A 13,246-nucleotide genomic window follows, 5' to 3' on the forward strand; every position below is an offset into this window, starting at 1 on the left:
TGCGCGAATATCAAAAGGAACAAGATCTTTAGGATATAAACATAATATATTTAAGTTTCATCAAAATTGTAACCTCTAGAGAGCCCACAATCTTGATACTACATACTTTAATATTACGTACAAGGAACAGCCATTTTGTCTGGCAGTTTTGGTCCGATTTTCACAAAATTCAAACACAACCATCATTATGGTGTGATGGTGATATATTTGAACGTTTTTTTTTTAAATCGAATAAAAATTGTGACCTCTAGAGGGACCACAAGCTAAATGCGATTTTTTGTACTATTAGGGGCCACAATCCAGGAAGTTGTGGTCCAATATGCACGAATATTGAAAGGTACCAAGATCTTTGGGTTACAAACATGCATTTCAAGTTTCATCTAAATCGAATAAAAATTGTGACCTCTAGAGTGACGCTGATTGATTAATCAATGTCTGACGTCATATGGTCAAAAGCCACTCGTACGACCCCTGACACTACCTTATAGTACAACTTGTTAGATCTTTATGTAGTGTAGGTCATCGAAAGTATAAAAAAAAAACGAAACGAAATACAGATCTGTATTTTAATCAGATTGCATGAAAATGTGGATGTATAAAAATGGCATCATGTTCTTAGGAATAAGATAGATGTTTTTTTTGGGTTTCATATTGTCAACTTGAACTACATGCTAAAACTTGAGAAAGTATAATTACCCGATCTGATGTCATAATTTGGAATCGTTGAGAAATATCAGCAGGGTTACTAGGTAGTCTTGTTCTTCCAGAGATAAATCGTAAAAATTGAATTCTCTCATCGTTACTGAAGCTTTCAAGTACTTCCCAGAACCAGCGAACTAGTGTATGTGTCTCTTCTATACCACGGTATCTAATAATAATTAAAAAGCAAATCATTTAAAATAAAATTATCTGTTATGTAATAAATAATTTAAAAAGGCAATCTCAGATTTCACAGGACATGCATTAATAAACAAAGGGGGTGGGGGGATATAAATCAAATGCCAACATGTAGAGTTATAGCCGAAATTTTCAGTAACACATATAAGACACTGACCTCCATTAATTATATATGTGACTATTTATGCTCATAGACCATTATCGGTATCCCCAGTGGTATCGTTCCGTTCTACTCCACTAACCTCTAGGTCAATCCACAGGGGAGACAGTCAAATTATCCTCCGTTGATACTTCGGCTATTTTTATCGACCAATTGAGTGGGCGGAAGAAAGTAACTCACATTTTATTGCAACTAAGATTATTGTGGTGAATGTTAACAATGACGATAAGTACGCAAACCGTTTTTTGATTGGTTCGTAAAATTTGAATTTGTGAAAACCCTGTGGATGGACCCAGAGTTGGGAAGAGCGGGATGATGCTGCGGGGGATACCAAGATTGGCTCATAGACATGTCTATTCAGAAATAAATATAGCAAGTAGTAAGGCAACTTCTTTTCACCAAGCAAGACTTATTAAAAAAAAAGACAATCATAGATCTACATATATTATTTAAATAGGATTAGTAGGATAAATATTAAAAAGACATAACCAGTTTTATTCAAAAGAAAATATCTAGGAGGAGCCTTAAGATGTGTTGTGAGTAGAATCGTGATTCGGCTGGCATGATTGATTGGGATATTTTCTTATGCAGTCAAACTTTGACTGTCAAAGCATGCGCTATAGTCTGAAATTTCCCTTTTCACTCGATTGTCACTATTTTTTGGACTGAGAGAATTCAAATCCGAAATGTTCAATCGAGTATTCCCTTAGCTATTATTTAAATGTTTAGAACTAACCTGACAACTTTACGAAGGACATCAATAGAAACCTCTGACGTACCACACACAAGCTGCTCTAGAGACTGACCTGATAGTAGAGATAATAAAGGTACTGGTACAATCCATGACATACCTTCTCGTACTAACTCAGCCTACAAAATAATATTATTCAGTACAAATAACATAACATAGTCAACATGAAATGGATATAGTTTTTAGATAAGCATAAACTTTTATTTCCATACTGGAAGGAAATTTATTTACACAGCAAAGAATTTGATCTAAAACTCAAGGTTTTGAAGCTTACCATTTGTAAATGTCAAATTTCTCACAGCCTAGTCCACACTAATATGTACTCGAATTCATTATTAAACATTTATTTTAAGAAAACGAAATCAAATTATCGACGCTAGATAATCTCCCCAAGGCTGTGTCCAGGAATATGAGTGTAGGGGATGGGGAGATGGAGACAAAGGAAACTACCCGCGAATTTGATATAAAAATCAGAAGCTTTGAGACAATATTTCTGCTCATTTAGGTGAATATACATGTATAGGATTACAGCAGTTTAGTGTGCGCCAAAATGGCGGCAATGCTTCACACAAGTTTTTTCAACGTTATTTCCTTGGACGCTTATCTGGACGCACCTGAGGCCCCATCAATTAGATTTTGCAAAATGAGCAGCATAGATTGAGTGAAGTTCAGTTGTTCTTTGTAAATACAGAATTGACCCATTTTTGGACTAATTTTCCAATATTGAACAAATTGAGCTCAAGGGAGTTGAAATAAAAGAATAATGACATTATTCAAGTTTGGTCAAAACAACAAACTACTGTACATTATAAAGCAGATTAGTTATTAATTATAAAGCTTGCGTTATCAACACAGGGAGAATTTTGAATGCAACCATGGCAGAACCACAAGGCTACAGTTATCTATACTTTAATTCTGCCTTGCATTAGAGGTATTTTGCTTATGAAGTCCCAAAGTTTAATACCTGTCTGTCCATTTCATGTAACCTGTACTGGAAAACACTCTGTACATATTCTTTACGATTGTTAAAATGAAGCGGAATCTTTAAACCACCAGGAATTATGGGAACCATTTCACCTGATGAACTTTGACCCTCAAAACTATCAATTGGAATAAACTGAAAATAAAACACATTTACATTCAGAATTTAGTTTTCTTTGAAGTTTTTCAGTTGCAGACCATATTTTCAAGACAGAGTTTGGTAGGTATATATACTTTCAACCCTCATGTATGAGTCTAGCCAGATGACACACTTTCTTTGATGTGATAAATACATGATCTGAACATGATCACAGTAAGTTAATCATAATAACAGGAACTTGCTGAAATAATGTGGTGCAGCATAAGTAGACTAGCCAACAAGATACCCAGATCCTTTAAAACTACGCTTACAGATACTTGCTGTTACAGCGAGAGGATTGGATTATCTAGATTCTTTAAGTTATCATTTAGAGAAATTGACTAGTGTAACAAAATCCTGAAGATGTGATATATTGCCCCTTTATATTGACCTTGTTTACTGTCATAGATTGTTTGTTTACTAATTACAAATGTACATTTGTAGAGTGACAAATGATGTCTTGAAGACATTAATAATAATAATAATAATAATGTACATTTGTAGAGCACCAAATCTATCAAAGCGCAATGAGACAAAAGTTATATACACAGTGAACAGAAAGTCTAATTCTCATAGCATTCCACAATTTAGGAGCAACTACACTAAAACTTCTATCACCAAAATGTTTCAGCTTTGATTGTGGAATGACAAGAGTTTTCTGATTATAAGATCTCAAGGATCGTTTTGGTTGATATAGTGTTAGTAGTTCTGATAAATAGCTGGGTGCAAGATTTCGTAGACACTGGTGTGCGGCACAGGACCAAAAGTTGATGGGAGCTGGAATTGGGAGACAATGTAAGGATTTTACATAAGGTGTTATGTGAGATGATGTATTGTTTCGTGATATGATTCTGACGGTTGTTCTAATGTTCTAATAAATGTAGTGCCTATATGATCACGACAAAGTAAAACAGAAGCTGTATCAAGCTTGTTTTGTGTAGCATTTGTGTTATTCACTTCACCAGAAATCAAGTAGTGTTTTGTTGTGTAGTGTTAAAGAGTATTTAAATTTGACTTTAAATTTATACACATTGTCTAAGGTCATGAAACGAAGAAGCCCATTGATTTCCGATAATTACTGCCAGAGTTATGGCCCTTGAGCACTTTGAAAATCTTGTGGATGCTCCAGACGCTAAAGTTAATATCTGACTGACTTTAAATTTAAACACAGTGTTTTGTTTTGTGATAGGAAAATATGTGGCTATAGAGTTGGCCGTTCGTCCGTCTTGTGGCTATAGAGATGGCTGTCTGTCCGTCTTGTAACAACTAGTTCAACTTAGATATATCAACCTATCCTATTAATATAATAATCAGCTACTGAAAAAAGACATTCTGTTAAAGTACCTCATGAAAGTTGGTTTCATTAACACCATTTTCTTGAATATTTTGAATTCCACGTAAACTCTGGATATATAAATAATCTACCTGAAATTACAAATAACATTATTCTTAATTTATATTAATTGATTTTGATCATTTAAAATTCATTGAAACAGGTTTAACACAAGCAAGCATCCAAATAAGTAAAGAAATCTATGATTTCATGCCTTCAGCAGTATTCCACTACATGGTGCATCGACATTTCCCTGTGCATGAACACCTGATACTGCATTTCACCCTAAACCTCTTTCTATTTAGTTTTTGGTGTCATAATCCTGCCAATATATCATAAATGTTGTATAAAAATATTGAATAGTTAGCAACTTGGAAATGAATATATATATATATACTAATTATAAAGAGAGAGAAGTGGGGTTTAACATCTACTCTGTACTCAACACAAAGTAGGTCATTTTGGGTGTACCATATGGTTCAATTTTATTTCAAAAATTTTATTGGAAGTAGTAGTCTTAGCTGTGGGAGGAAACCGGAGAACCCAGAGAAAACCCATTAGGCTGGACAGGCGACCCTACTCCTTGTCACGTACAAGCTGGGGATCGAAACCACGCTAGTTGACTCAATGACAGATCTTATGATTTCACGCATGCGTTAAACCACTAGACCAGTGGTTCTCAACCTTTTTTTGCCAACGGCACACCTTGGAACACATGAAAAATTAGCGGCACACCTGGCTAAATATATATGAAAAATATTTGAAGTTTGCAAAAGTCATAGACTGCATACAACGGTAGACACGGACTAGTCATAGACACATCGAATGGCTCAAACTAAATGAAGAAAAACACAGCTATGAACTGACCAGTAGACACCAGTGAATACTCAATTAAGATCATGTGGTTTTTCGCATTTTCTTAGTGTGCCGTTCAAAAATTCGCGGCACACATAGGAAGGTTTTGCGGCACACTGGTTGAGAACCACTGCACTAGACCATCCAACTCCCCTATACATAGTACAGAATATATAATAGCCAACTATATGCACATAAATAACCAGTTTAAAAATAAGACATTCTATCCCACAAGACAGTTTAATAAGATGATTTAATGAGATGTTAATCAGATCAAATAAAAGCAGATGTGTTATAAATGTATTTTATTTTGTGCTGTCAAATCTGTAACACAAATAATACCTCTTCAATATCTTCAAGCTGTAATGTAATTCCTGCTAATAGTTTCCACACACATGGAGCAAGATGTAAATCTAGGGGTTTCTTTGTTCGTATAGCAACACCAAATAAAATCCCCAAAAACTTAAACAATACATCAGAATCCTCGGATTCAGCATTCTGATACTGAGCATTGAGTAAAAATCTACAAGAAAAACAAAAATATAATCATTAATGCTATATGATATCATCTAAAAATATTTGAGGTTTACTCAGAACTTGTTAAATATCTTCAATGCTAACACAATGGCATTAAATCATTTGTGCCATCATTTAGGGGCAATCACTCCGATCATGGGTGTGGACTTTACAATACCATATTAGTTACTATGGTCAGAAGACACTAAAGTTTTGTAGAATCTGATTTTGTTTTAATTTCAATTTGTAAATATACATTACTAACCTGTCTCTATTGTTGCCTGTTTCACTTTTACAGTTTGGTGTAGGTATCAGTAATGGAACTATTCCAGATTCTAATTCCTACAATATACATTATATAATTACCGTTACTTGTGCTAATTGCTCGGATTATGAAACACATGGCCGATTCTATAAGGTATGACTGTTATTTTAGCCGACAAGTTGACTGACTACTTAATTAGCAAGTAATAATCAACCCATTGTAATTTGGCCGAAAGTAGATTGATTTATGATACTTTAAGCGGCTAAAGCCGACAAAAAACAGCCGATTAAGATCCCTGCATTATGCATTTTATATGAGGGTTCTCTGAAAACATTTTAAAGGTATAACACAAGTCACATCATTTACTTTCTACATCATTATTTATAAACCATCCCAGGAAAAATGATCTCATTAAATATGGCCGATTACTGATTACTACAGGGTGTGTAACAATTATCTTTGTGGTTGTCAGACTTTATTTTATCAGGGATCTCTAGATTTTTGTAACAGTTTGCATGTTAGAAGACATGAACCTAAACAAAGTACTAAAAGCCAATTAATTATTTCATACTCTCACAAGTGGTCACTTCTTTTAAGCACAAATTTCACTATGGAAAGTCTAACTCTGAGACTTGCTATTTTCATGTCAATTACATATAATGTTGGATTTGGTATTGGATTTTAATTCTTTTTTAAACTACTTTTAAAAGTCTGACTAGCTGAATTATGCATGAAACTTCATGCATAGCTCAGTGAATAGTGTCTTGGTGTAATTGCTCTTTACGAAATGGAATCAAATAAAATGGGGTTTAACAACCTACTTTTTTCTGCTCCGACTGAGCTAATGAAGATGGGCATATGCTTATTGTGTGCTGTAAGTGAAATTTTGTCCACACAGCAGCGCTAACGCCTACTCTTATATCAAATTAAACTGTCACAGGTTCTTTTACATGCATGCCGTGTACACAAGAGCCCGTTTTTTTACCCCATTCATACAACTAGACATTGTGCTTGCCAGGCCCCCATCCTACTCCACTGACAAGAGCAAAATCACACTGGCAAATCCTGGGGAGCTTTCTAGGCCAACACTGAGATCAAACTCTTGACCTCCTTGTTACTGATCCGGCTCCCTTGCTCTTTACAGTATATATGTAAGATCACAACAAAAATTATCAGCAGTGAAGTAAAATATAAAGTATGGAATATAATAAAACAAATAATCTTGGCATAATTAACCTACCAGACACATTTCTGTAATTGTATCATCAAATACTCCACCAGCATCATCAGCACCTTCACCTATTAATTTAACTTTCCATGCTCGAGCTGGCAGACGTAGCTCTTCTGCTTTTAATTTAACAACTTGATGCGCTGTCTGTATGTACACAGGTCGACACTTTTTACCTCTACAATAAAAGAATAGAAAATAGGTTTCTAGGCAACAAAACATATATACATCAACTATAATATAATGAAAGGTTGTCAAAATTTAACTTGTTTGTAAACATAACAGAAATAAATATTGGACTGTTGCTCCGTGCTGGTAAATATCAATAAATGTGCATGTTTAACCCTTTAGACATGAAGCTATAAAAGGTCTTGAAACCCAGACAGATTGTGAAAATTGCTTAAAGTAATTGCTTTCAAGCCAGAAATAGTTTGTGTTTATTTGAATGTGTTCTATTATAATTACTAAATGCTGATTGAACAGTACATTGTGAAAATTCTTAATGATAATCCACACATTTTTGCACAATGACAGAGGAAACAGTGTCATTTTATTCATCTTCAAATATTTCTTGATCGATGTAATTCACGAAACTTGTCACCGAGTATAATACCAGACAAATTTTTGATTGACTGAAACACCAAATGTAATTGGCAGAATGGCAAGTTAAATATTCTTGTTACTCAGTAATGGAGTGATTTTTTAGTTCTGTGATTATTATTATGGTTCAAGACAGTAATCATGTTGCATACATTCAAAAACTGGAATGTCATTCAATTATAAGGTTTAATGACTTAATAAAAAATATCTTTATCCGGTTCTGCAGAATGAATTCATAGCTCTCGCAAAACTTTTCAGAGTTTGTTTGAAAACATGCTTGCAAAGTTTACGCTGAGTGCTTTTATTCACTCTCACACTTTTTATAAGTATGAAGCCCTGAAATATTCTACAATGATAAAATCAGTAGAATTTCATACCTTGTTGACAACCGTTTAACTGTAATCTGTGGTCCACAATTTTTACCTTGCACCATTGTACGACCAATTGATCTCACCATTGGCAGCGTATAAACTCGTGGAGATAAAATATTCCTCAGTCTACCATCAATTATACCTGTAGCTCCACATTCAAAACTAGAGTATTCTTTCTGCTAAAATAGTATTGATATTAAAATTGGAATATAAGAAATAAAACTTTTACGTTGAGGGTCTGATAAACTTTCAATCAAGCAACAAGCATAGTTATTTCGCACTAAATTCTGTCTAGCAACAGACATACTCCAATGCCAGTCATTTAATCACAAATGAATCCATAATGAACCTGCTTGATGGACACCTATGTGATTAAATATTTTTTTAAAGATACATTCCCTTGTACAAACTGGGTGATTTAATGGTATATATGGACTAAAAACATATTCAAACTAATTAATTTGTCATAATTTTGCTTCAAATCCTTCTCAAACATTGTAATTGCCAAGGAATGCCCTGCTATAAAAATTTGATCAAACCAGGTCATGTTTACGTCACGTGACTTACCTCTCTCAGAAGTCAGAGGAGAATTCATTGCATACATAAGACGATGTTGTCTTTAATCGCTTACTATTTATGACAAATATCGAATCCTAATTAAATTCTCGGATTATCCACTACCCGCGTCTTTTTCTGTCATTTTTTATCTCAGAAAGTGTTGTATGTGTAACTCTTCATAAAGTTTATCAACTTGTACATCAAGCGCTCAATCTTCGCGTGTGACCTTTGACATCACACATGCAGAAATTCCTAATCGTCAGGCTGTCGATTAGGGGAACCCTTACATTTTTGTACTGTATACGCTCCATGAGTGTTCGGGGAATCCAGTATTTTTCTAGTAAGATTGGATATCTCTACTTTCCATATATACCAAAATTGCCATACTTTTATTGGAAATAACCACCTGATAAATACTTTTCTGGGAACCCATCTTTAAAATGAAACCACAGGCCTATTAAAAACTGATTTTTAAAAAAGAGGCATATATTTACTGATATTTAAGGAAAAAACTTACTATTTGAGGTAGGTTAAGTAATCTCCATGTACTGTAAATAAGATCAGAGAAATGATGAAGAAGAGCTAGACGTCCTCGTATTTTATATGGATTACAGCACTTTAAACTCCCATACTGTGGGGGTATATCTTCTGGTACACCAAGTAATAACGGGCGAGGTGAACCTGGGGTTCGTCGTGGTGGTGGAGGTGCTGTCCAGGCAGCACTGTGAGTTTTACCAGCACTAATCTGTAAAAACAATAAAACAGCTGAACTAACATAATATAAGATAGGTTGCCAGGCAACGAAACAGCAGCTATATCGTCCGCGCAGTCAACAAGAGTTGTCGCATATTTTGAGTTTTTTCGGTAATGAAACATTTATAATACATTAAAATCTGATTAAGAGTAACAACTCATTAAGTAATTATCAGAAAACCATTAGAATTTGTTTGATTTTATAAAGTTCTGTCCCATGCTAACGTTTAGTATACGAAACTTTTAACATCATGGATTTAGCTGTTTCAAGTCATAAAGATTCATTGAAAATCAATATACTTGTTCGTCTCAAGACCTTAAACTCTGTGTATCAATCTGAAGTCAATCGGATGATAACTTTAGCCTCTAGAGCGTCACAAGATTTTTCAAAGTGATCAAGGGCCATAATTCAGGCAGTAATTATCCGAAATCGTTGAAAATCATCGTTCATCTCATGGTCTCAAACACTGTGTATAAATTTAAAGTCAATCGGATATTAACTTTGGCCTCTAGAGCGTCCACAAGATTTTTTTAAGTGATCAAGGGCCATAACTCTGGCAGTAATTATCAGAAATCGCTGAAAATCAATAGGCTTCTTCGTCTCATGACCTTAAACACTGTGTATAAATTTAAAGTCAATCGGATATTAACTTTGGCCTCTAGAGCGTCCACAAGATTTTTTGAAGTGATCAAGGGCCATAACTCTGGCAGTAATTATCGGAAATCGCTGAAAATCAATAGGCTTCTTCGTCTCATGGCCTTAAACACTGTATATAAATTTAAAGTCAATCGGATATTAACTTTAGCCTCTTGAGCGTCCACAAGCAATTGTGGACGCCGGACCAACGGACGGACGGGGGCGACGACAATATACGACCACATTTCAATGTGGGCATATAAAAAACTGGTATTTATTCTTTTTGAAAGTTGACTTAGAGCTTAACTACTGGTGATGCTTGGACAGCACTCTATATTTAAAATCTTCTTAAACTTAAACCCGGTTAATATTTTAAACCCTAGCCTCTAGTGGAAGGAAAGAAACAGCATCTCATGCCTGTATGTTATGCTTATTCACAATTGATTGATGTTTAAATCTGGATTCTTGGAAAGCATTTGTTGAATGGTCAATGGTGGTCTAAAATAGCACATGCCTGTTATATTATACATCCTGGAAAAAAATTAGGGTTATAGGTTCAAGAAAACAACTACTCTAAATATATTTGGGTAAATGCAATAAAAGTTAATTTATAAATCAAACCTGTGAAATATGGATTCCTTCAAGATTTGGCACTTTAACAGGTTCTTTTACAGGTGAGTTTAGGTGTCTGATACCGAGTTGTCCATCAGAATTACTGCCCCAAGCCCATACTTCACCAGTGGAAGTTAAAGCTAGAGTATGCTCTGCTCCTACTGCAATATCTTCAATAAAATATTCCTTCAATGCAGCAATGACTTGTGGTACTGTTGGGTTTCGAGGCTGCACATTACCATGACCAATCAAACGATCTGTGAAAGAACGGATAACCCCCCCCAAAAAATTAAACACTATGCTAAAATTAGACAAACGATGTACACGATCTACAAGCTAGTATAATTTTAGAAATGTCATAAAAATATCAATAAATAAACATTTGTACAAAGGTTTAGCTTTTAAGAAACAATTAATCTTTAAAGAAAGCGTGAATACACAATATTTATAATAATATATGTCAATTTGTTAAAAAAAAACCATACAAAAGACATAATGTTATTAACATAAATTACCTTGACCCCAAGTCAAAACATTTCCACATTTGGTCAATGCCACAGAGAATTGGTTACCACATGCAACCTTTTTCACTTTGTATCCTTGCAAAGCTTCTATTTTAGTTGGTACTGAGGTTGCAGTCATGTTGCCGTGCCCCAATTTACCATAATCTCCATCCCCAAAGGACCAGGCACTACTTCCGTCAACAGAGATACATAGTGTATGGTTCAGACCACAAGATACCTGAAAAAAGTGTGGTAATTCAAGCACAGAAACCCTAATTAACTGGTTGATGAAAAATACAATTTGATTTGCTTTCTTTAAAAACTTCAAATCTAAAACTATATGTGCCCGATAATAAAATAAAACTTACATATCCAATCTGATATCCTTCTAATTCAGCAACTCTTTCTGGTGTTTTCTTATTGGCTGTTGATCCATGTCCTAGACGACCGTAATCACCATTACCAAATGTATAAAGTTTACCATCTGCTGTTACTACAGCACTGTGTTTATAGCCAGCTGATAACTACAATTAATGGCCATAACAATTTTTATACAAATAATTCAGCATACTCACTCTCATTCCAGATGGCAACAAAAAAATGAATCAAAGGCAATTTAATTCAAAAAGTAAAATGTTTCTATGGATTTCTTTTATTTCTCAGCAAATCTAAAACATGTAATGAAATCTAAACGGTACCTGAACAACTTCCTCTCCTTGTAGAGGTTCGATCTGTCTTGGACGTTTCTGGCGATCACTGTTACCATGACCAAGTTTACCATAATCGCCATCACCCCAACTAAAGACTTCTCCACTCTCGGTCACAGCCAAACTATGACCATCTGAACCAACAGATGTTGCTACTTGTGTGACTACAAATCCTAAAGATTTAAATTCAAGATGTAAGATCAAGATGTAATCATCATACGTTGAATACCGGGGCTTGTCAGGCCCCCTAATAACCCCATCAGAAGATGTTCATGTTGGATCAAAAATGAATGTAAACAAATCCTGACGTAATCTTCTAAACAATTAAAGTACGTTTTTTTTATTTTAAATTCCATAGAGAACTCTATCCTATGTCGAGATCTTAAGCTATCACTGAGAGCTTTCTCATGTTCGCAAGCTTTCAAATTCAAAATGAGAATGGACAGACAAATTTTGTTCTTACAAATTTTAGAAATCCACTAGTGTTCGTATCTATTCCCCAATGAACAATCACACTGAGTTTTAAAATATCCCATCTGTATTGTGTTTACAAAATTTCATAAATTTGAAAATAAAAAGGTTGAGGACTCCAAAATTTATGATCAGAAATGTCTGAATCTCATTAGGGTCCCTCCTTTAGTTCCAATGAACAACCCCCCTGTGGAGAACTTTGGAATAGATAATAATAATTGTAAACATAGTAGGTCTTATCAATATTTTTCAGTGTAGAATAATTCTGTGCAGTACATTATGCTATGCTCTTATAAACTACATGTATCACACATATCCAACTCACCTTGTAGAGTACATATAGCTGTCAGAGTATGAAGGTCATCTGAATTACCTTGACCTAATCTACCGTAACTACCTTCACCACATGCCATAATACTTCCATTAACTTGTATAACAAATGTACAATTCTGACCGCACACAATCTGTAATAGTGACAATTATTATTAAGCCAGGATCAACATATCATGATTCCATATAGAAATCATCAAGTCAGTTTTTCAAAAAATATCTGAAAGAGCACATCCATGAATCATTAAAGGTTTTCTACTTTGAATCCAGTAAATATTATGGTGAACACTTAACATCGCAGATTCCGAAGACAAACAATCAAATTGCTGATATACATATACCTGTTGAGCACAAGAAAAAGATGGAACTTTGACAGGTCTTGTTGCTGATTGACCACCTTCACACATCTGACCATGACGTCCATATCCCCATAGAAACGCTTCATACAGACCACCAATCTGCCAATCTTCAGGTCGTTGTATTGCCCATGACATCATCTGACTATCCATAGTTAAATCCCATTTACTATTATCCTATAGTTAATATATTTAAACAATGAACAAAACATATTCTAATAGT

General features: G+C 34.6%; 1 protein-coding gene across 1 annotated transcript in view; it reads right to left on the reverse strand.

Annotated features, from left to right (window-relative positions):
* The window catches only part of LOC126818753 (probable E3 ubiquitin-protein ligase HERC1), a 36,286-nt gene that overhangs the window by 2,217 nt on the left and 20,823 nt on the right, over nt 1-13,246 (reverse strand). The window contains exons 33-47 of the mRNA XM_050546302.2: nt 13,009-13,200; nt 12,663-12,801; nt 11,858-12,039; nt 11,528-11,683; nt 11,172-11,397; nt 10,666-10,913; nt 9,172-9,399; nt 8,103-8,275; nt 7,138-7,303; nt 5,898-5,974; nt 5,459-5,639; nt 4,273-4,353; nt 2,773-2,925; nt 1,794-1,927; nt 697-868 (exon numbers count right to left, since the gene is read on the reverse strand). Of these exons, the coding sequence (XP_050402259.2) occupies nt 697-868; nt 1,794-1,927; nt 2,773-2,925; nt 4,273-4,353; nt 5,459-5,639; nt 5,898-5,974; nt 7,138-7,303; nt 8,103-8,275; nt 9,172-9,399; nt 10,666-10,913; nt 11,172-11,397; nt 11,528-11,683; nt 11,858-12,039; nt 12,663-12,801; nt 13,009-13,200 (2,508 nt within the window). The remainder of the gene's footprint in view (nt 1-696; nt 869-1,793; nt 1,928-2,772; nt 2,926-4,272; nt 4,354-5,458; nt 5,640-5,897; nt 5,975-7,137; nt 7,304-8,102; nt 8,276-9,171; nt 9,400-10,665; nt 10,914-11,171; nt 11,398-11,527; nt 11,684-11,857; nt 12,040-12,662; nt 12,802-13,008; nt 13,201-13,246) is intronic.

The sequence above is a fragment of the Patella vulgata genome, chromosome 4 (genome assembly GCF_932274485.2).
Source record: "Patella vulgata chromosome 4, xgPatVulg1.2, whole genome shotgun sequence".
Taxonomy (NCBI): domain Eukaryota; kingdom Metazoa; phylum Mollusca; class Gastropoda; family Patellidae; genus Patella; species Patella vulgata.